The sequence below is a fragment of the Echinops telfairi genome, unplaced genomic scaffold, assembly GCF_000313985.2.
Source record: "Echinops telfairi isolate 266 unplaced genomic scaffold, ASM31398v2 ScPeMD7_6;HRSCAF=24_0, whole genome shotgun sequence".
Classification (NCBI taxonomy): Eukaryota; Metazoa; Chordata; class Mammalia; order Afrosoricida; family Tenrecidae; genus Echinops; species Echinops telfairi.
In genome coordinates this window covers 9,343,110-9,349,973 of record NW_022103902.1, presented here as the reverse complement: position 1 = coordinate 9,349,973, position 6,864 = coordinate 9,343,110, and the positions used below count along the sequence as shown (strand labels likewise).

The 6,864-nt window shown below is 42.5% G+C and overlaps 1 protein-coding gene across 1 annotated transcript; it reads left to right on the top strand.

The window, feature by feature from the left end:
* The first annotated feature begins 1,180 nt into the window (after positions 1–1,180).
* RETNLB (resistin like beta) lies at positions 1,181–2,616 on the top strand. The gene is made up of 3 exons (XM_004706464.1): positions 1,181–1,307; positions 1,818–1,904; positions 2,489–2,616. The coding sequence occupies exons 1-3, from the start codon at positions 1,181–1,183 to the stop codon at positions 2,614–2,616; spliced, it is 342 nt and encodes a 113-aa protein (XP_004706521.1).
* The last annotated feature ends 4,248 nt before the right edge of the window (positions 2,617–6,864 follow it).

Sequence of the window (6,864 nt, the reverse complement as noted above, 5' to 3'; positions counted from 1 at the left end):
CATTGTAGCAAACATTTGAATGTATTTGATTATAGGATGTTTGTGGACCAGATCTTCTTGGAGGTATCACCTAATATGCAGAATCTGTATCATCCTCTACAAACTGAGGGGGGAAAGCCTGAGTTCTGAAACACATCTGGACACACGAGCTTGGGTGAGGGATTGTGGAACCCTGCTTCTCTTCCAGGCACAGGTGGTGGAATGGGAGATCGAGTGAACCAGACTGTAACCATAAAATATAATGGAAATTTCGCTTGAGCCTCTAGAGAACATCTTGGTTCCCAAATGAAAAGTCAAAGATCCCTTGTCCCAACCCTCCACCTCTGATGAGGGGCTGGACCATGGATGCGATGCCTGCAGCACTGAACAACAAAACGCCAAAAATGAAAAGCCAATGATCAGAGGCTGATGGACCAAGGAGGAAAAGGTTGGACTAGTAATGACCCTGCTCTCCCTCCCAAACAGCTAGAATCATGCACTAAGTGGCTTCCGGTTAAGGAAACACTTTTTTAAAAGTCTTTGTTAATTAGATTTGGTTACCTTCCCACAGATGGGATTAACCACGGACTCTAAAATCATGTCTCAACAGATGACTACTAGTGGCCTTCACTTAGCAGATCACAGAGGAACCTCTTCCTGGTGGAAGATCAAACAGGAGGGCCAGAGTACAGAACAGTCCACAGCAGGTGCAGGTGCTAATCTTATCAGGCTGCTAAAAAGAAGGAAGAAGGAAGAACAGAAAAATAAGAAAGATTCCTCTTTGTAAAGAACCAAAGAAAAATTAGGTGCTGCTTGCCACTGGCACATTACAAAGTTACCACACCTGTGACACACCCCAGTTGTTTGTGAATGGGGTGTGCATGTGTGTATATATTTGCACTGAATGGGTGCTTCTAGGTCAGTACCATGGGGTATAAAACACCTTTTCCTGATCATTGCTTGCAGGTCTTGTCTGAACATTTTGGTAAGTGGCTCTGCTCTGTATCCATTGTGCCTGCTGCTCCAAACTCATTCAAAGAGACTCAGGTCCCCTCATTGGCATTGCTTGTCTTCAACCTTTACTTTCCCAATTCTTTGCACTTCTTCCCTTTCTTCCTTACCTCCCTTCCACTGTGGAGCTCAGACAGCTCAGCTGCTTCCTATCTTTTCTCCCAGGCCCAGGACACCGCCTTTCCACAGGATGAAGCCCGCGTCTCACTTCCTTCTCATGCTCATCCCCCTCCTCCAGCTGATGATCCAAGGGGATGCTCAGTGTTCCTTAGACTCGGCTGTGGAACAAAAGATACAGTCAGCCATCAAGGAACTAGGTAATTGACTGAGACTGGGAGAGGACAATTTTAACCTTTGACCATTCCTCTTATTCCTGAAGGTCAACTTTCTAACCCACCTCATGGTTCCAAACTCGAATCAGTCCCCTTAGCCCAATCATATTACCCAGGCCTTTCTCCATCGCCCCACCTCCTTTTGGACTCCTGCCTAAAAGCTCAGGCTTCCATAAGGCTGATGCCACTGATGATGGTGGTGGTGACGGCAATAACTATAATTTATGCGCATTCACTATGAATCAGCTATAATGCAATCTTTATAATGATTAGCTCATTTAATTCTTGTGACCACTTTATGGAGTAAGTATCATTCTTACTTTAATCTGGGAAATGGGAAACCTGAACTTAATATGTTTAAAATTGGCTCCAATCACACAGCTAGAGAGTATCCTGACTGGAGATATGATGATCCCCCTGTGGTGGAAGAGGATTTGGAAGGGATTTATGGATGGGATGGATTATAGCCCATAACTGTTTCTCTTTTCTTCTTAGAAAATAAACCCCGGCCTCCGCCCCCAACACGGAAGCTTGTGTGTGTCAGTGTCAAGAGTCGAGGCAAACTGGCTGTCTGCCCTCCAGGTAAGTAAGTCCATGAGGACGAATGCCTCTCAGATGCCCCCTAGACTCCCCGCTTACCCAGCACATACACCACTGCCCAGCTCAGCCCAGAGCTGAGTCACCAGCTCGGTTCTCAGAGGTCACTTACCCAGCCTCACCTCCCTTAACGATGCTTCTGAAGGCTTTTGTGTTCCTGCCTCCTCTTTTTCCTCCCTTCTCTCACGTCCCCAACTGCCAGTCCCCTCCCCACCCCAGCCACCTAAGTTTCCCTGAAATATCACCTCTTACTACCTCTCATCCTTCAGCTCCTTCTTCCTGGTTTGGTGGCTAGAAGCCAACCTAGAGATGGATTTAACATAAAACTGAAATATGGAAAATCTCAGGCCACTGATTTGCATGGGTCTCTTCCATGTCACTTTAGCAAAATGTGTTTATGTACGTGCATTTTCCCCCCTTAAAGAGGGCCCTTAAAACAGAATGTGCTTTGGGCCCCCACAAAACCTAGGTTTACTGTTGGCCTGTAAAGGATGACAGATGGGTATAGCAGGATCTCCCTCTTCTGAAAACCTAAGCGTTCGGATGGCATGTGTTCCGTACTCATACAGGGACCGTTGTCACCGGCTGTGCCTGTGGGTACGGCTGTGGCTCCTGGGATGTGCAAAGGGAAACCACGTGCCATTGCCAGTGCAGCGGGATGGATTGGACCGCAGCCCGCTGTTGTCACATGGCCTGAGAGAAAGAAAGTGAAGAATCCAATTATATGACAGAAAACCATCACCCCAACCTGGAAATCTTAACCCCAGTTACTTCCCCTGTTACAATTCTCTTTGTAATAAAGACAGTGCTCACATATCTGTGTGTTTATTTGTGCCTTTGGTGGTGTTGTCCCTGGAATCCTCGAATCAAATATTGTTGCTAGAATCCCAATTATTCCACCTTAGCATGGTGTATGGGATGGTGGAGAGTGGAGGGCATGTTAGGAAGGAAATGGGGAGAATGGGGGAAAGGTGGTTCATTTTCTAGATTCCCTTCCCTCATGTAACAAAGGTTAATAGGTCCATGCCAGGCAGATTGCTTGCACTAGAGAGACAGAGAATATGCATGTCTTTATGAAATTAGCAACTAGAATAATGGGCTCCAAATTAGACACAGTGATGGAAGCACTGAGCTGCCAAGCAAAAGATGGGTGGCTCTAACTCGGCAACGACGCCCCAAGAGAAAGATGTGTCAATCTACTTCTGGGCAGGTTACTGCTTTGGAAATGTTATGCGGCAAAAGTAAATCAAAGAACTTGAATGACATTCCTCCAAGAAACTCTTTTCCTCTTCATTCACTTGATTCGAAGGTGATGACACTTTAACATGTACAGTTATGTAAAGACTCACTGGTAGTAGAATTGGTTCGGAGTCCAATCTCATTCTAGTGTTATCATCTTTGAGAATAAAATCTACTTTGGGGGACAGGGAGGAATCTTTCTTATTGAAGAAATGCATTGCCAAAATATCTTGCTTGTGTTTACTAATTACTTATCAAAGTTGTTATCATTATACTTGTAGAGTCAATAGAAGGAGCCTTTTCACATATAAATAAGATCATGTCATTCGGATGTCTAAATAACATTAGCTATTAGCAAGTATTTATCCTGACTGACGAAACCTTGCATCGTCTGGTCACTGGCTATATTTCTGAGTTCATTTCTATCTCTGTCCCTTTATGCTGCCCACACCTACGTCGTTAGTGGTCCACAAAGTCATAGCTACCCTACCTCCAGAGGGCCCCCATCCTCCATATCCCCCAAACAGCTCCATGGTTCCTCACATAGTAGATTATTACTCAAGATTTTTCAGGCAAGTCATCCCCCAAACACTCTATTCTCCTGCTCTGTTTTTGTTTTTAAAATAAGTTTTTCACCCCTATCTATAAAACATACTTATATACACAAAAATGATTCAATAAGGTCTTGTAAGAGTTCCGTTGGCTTTTTGTTTGTTGGTTTGTTTAGTTCCATTGTTTTTTAATTCAATGTGTCCATGAACTTTTGAAACCCCCTGGTATGGACAATTATCAATTTATGTATGAACTCCATAGCCCCCCAAAAATTTTCTTGGTGCTTTGATTTTTAGATCTGTGGCTCCTGGGGTTATTTGGGCCTCTGATTCAGAAAATTGCATTGGATAGATCACATCTGCTCTGGTTTCTTATACATAGCATTCCACTATGTTTTCAGCTATTAAATTATACTATTAATTTTGTACTGTCGTTTTAAATATGATAATAAGTCAGACCCACATATAACAGGATAAACCAACAAAAGGTAAGAAGTGTTTGATAAGGGAATTGGGAATTAAGAAACTTCCAACTTCTATGGACGCAGGTGGTTCGTTGGTGACCCCTGACATGCTCATTAGAAGGTCAGTCTACGGCCTTGAATGAAAAGATTTAAAGGTTTGGAAACCCAAAGGGGCCGCTATTCTCAGTCCTGTGGAGTCAGTGCACATTAGAATCGATGAGATGGCAGGGGTTCTTCTCTGTGGTTTGGGAGATGGTGCCCTATATACAAAGACTATGAGGTGGAGACTGCAAAACAGGTTGGGAAATGTGGAAAATAAAAAAGAAAATTGAAAAGGCACACGTATGGATGATGTGAGGGCAATTTAGAATGTCAAAATGGAAGACTTCATAGCAATTTGGAGAAATAGCTTGAAAATTTAAATGTTTTCTCCTTCAACTCATGCAGGAAATATTTTAGAATGCATTTTAATACGGAAAAGTCAAAGGGTAACTCATGTTAAATCTTTCAAAAGTAAGATTAACTCCAACCTTTTCTTTATAAGAAAAATTCTAATTTTTAAAAGGCACAGGTGGAGAAAGTGTCCCATCTTTTAATAAGACTGGAACATTTTAATTCCAATAAAGGAGTCTGAGTTCTGACAGATCCATTTGAGGCTTCAGAACATTACATTTGCAGCGCAGATGTATTGTGCCAAAATCACTTAGTTAATTATGACTCATAGCAATCCTATAGGACAGAGTGGGACTTCTTCTGTGGGTTTTTGAGGGTCTACATATTTAGAGGAGCAGAAAGTCTTGTCTTTCTCTTGCAGGGCAGTGAAGGGCTTCAAATATGTGGTTAACAGTCAAACACATAACCCCTACGCCATCAGGGATCCTTATTTATTATACAGTAACTCTTATTTCTGGCCCCCTTTTAAGATAACAAATTGGAACTAATTGCTCGCCACTTCCTAAAAGGTGAAGTAGTACTTGGAGAAAATTCTAAATTCATGTAATTTGCACTGGTAAAATATATCTTAGGATCAAAGGACACAGTATGAAGTCTAACCTGGCTTCCATAGTTAGTACAAAACAAACTTTAAAGAAAGCCAGGGCGTACTTCCTCAATCTTAGGCTAGCTAGCACTTCATTAAAATATATTGATTTTTCCTGAGCAAGCAGAGTGAAGTATATGGCATACATTCCATATCTCAAAAATCAGAGATATTAGGGGAAACTGGTGTTGCTTTTGGAACAGCGGGTCAAATATCCCCAGAAGTAAGATTAACAGCTGAAGCACCAAAATCTTTGTTAGCCAGTGCAATCTCTCCCAATGGAATGTGTTCCAAGAAAGATGAGGCACTGTCTAATTTGTATACCCACCGACTCCCAGGATTTAAAGCAATGCCGCCACAGGGGGAAGCTACTGATTTTTATTGAATGGGAAAATGAGTTCATCTATTTACCAAATCCAACTCTGAGTCCATGGCAGTTCTCTCTCCTGTTTCCTTTACCTCCCCCGTGTCCTGGTCATTGACAGACACTGTTCTACACGGAATCCCTAGCTCCCACTCTCCATCTGTGTGTAGTAGAATTAACTGTTTATCAAAAGATCATTCTGGAAAATCAAAGCCAAAGGGTAAGTTGGCAAAGAGTTTAACAATAGTGGAAGCAGAAGGCACGATTTTTAGTGCTGGCTGGCATAGTCAGTTGCTCTTTCAATGGCCAATCTCTCCTTTCTCTGTCTGAACATAATGCTGATTGCGTTCAGGAGTGCAGTGTAACCAGCTCCGAAGGATCTAAGGTATTGTTTAAGTGAATTATGAGGAACCTTGCTGCTTTGGGCCAAGTATGTACTTTCTTAGCCACCTTTGCCCAGGATGCAGTTGAAGGAACAAGTGATTCAAATCAGATCAGGAGGGCAAAAGGAAAACGATGCTTGGGGCATCTGAAAAAAGGTTTTTTGTTTCCTGAAGAGAAAACACAGGCTCAAAATATAAAGCTTTTTGTCCAAGACCCTTCTTGCTTAGGATGTTGGCAGGAGAATGAGAAGTCTGAACCTGTGGCAGGCATCTTGTGACCAAGGGGTGGGACGTCAACCATCGCATGACCTTGAAGCCAAACCGTAAAGGTCATGAGTCAGGAGGAGGGAAATAATCTGGGTTGTAATTACTGTAAAAGTGCTAGAACCATCTAACCTACGTATCTTTTTAAGAAGATAGTGTGACACCGTATGGGAGCGAAAGTATAGATTGAGACAGAACACAAGCAGGGGGTATTGCCACTTTTTCTGAAGCCTCCATTCCAAGTTCAAGCCCCTGGCAGCTAGGCTTGCTGTTACTTACTGAGTGATCCAGTACTGCTATAATACCACTAGTCGCGACTTCAACAAACATTTCTTCCCTCACGGTTCAGGAGGCTACAAATACAAGTTCAGGGGAAAGCTTTAAGGGGAAATCTTTCTCGCTCTGTTGGTGCTGACAACAGGTCCCTTTTCATCAAACTTGTACTCCAGGATGATCTTTGTGTAACTTGGCATAACTCTTCACCCATCTATGATTCTCTAGCTTGTTTTTAAAGGCACTTTTATAGCTCAAGAATTAGTTTGAAACATATCTTACACTAATCTTGACTCATTGAGATTAAACGGGATTATAATCACAGACATAAATATTAGGATTGAGAGGACATAATTCAAGTCAAAGCA

Bases quoted from the DNA above. Each gene is read 5' to 3' on its own strand.
- RETNLB (XM_004706464.1), top strand. From the start codon at position 1,181: ATGAAGCCCGCGTCTCACTTCCTTCTCATGCTCATCCCCCTCCTCCAG. The intron at 1,308-1,817 runs GTAATTGACTGA...TTTTCTTCTTAG, and splicing joins GTCAGCCATCAAGGAACTAG to AAAATAAACCCCGGCCTCCG. The intron at 1,905-2,488 runs GTAAGTAAGTCC...GTACTCATACAG, and splicing joins ACTGGCTGTCTGCCCTCCAG to GGACCGTTGTCACCGGCTGT.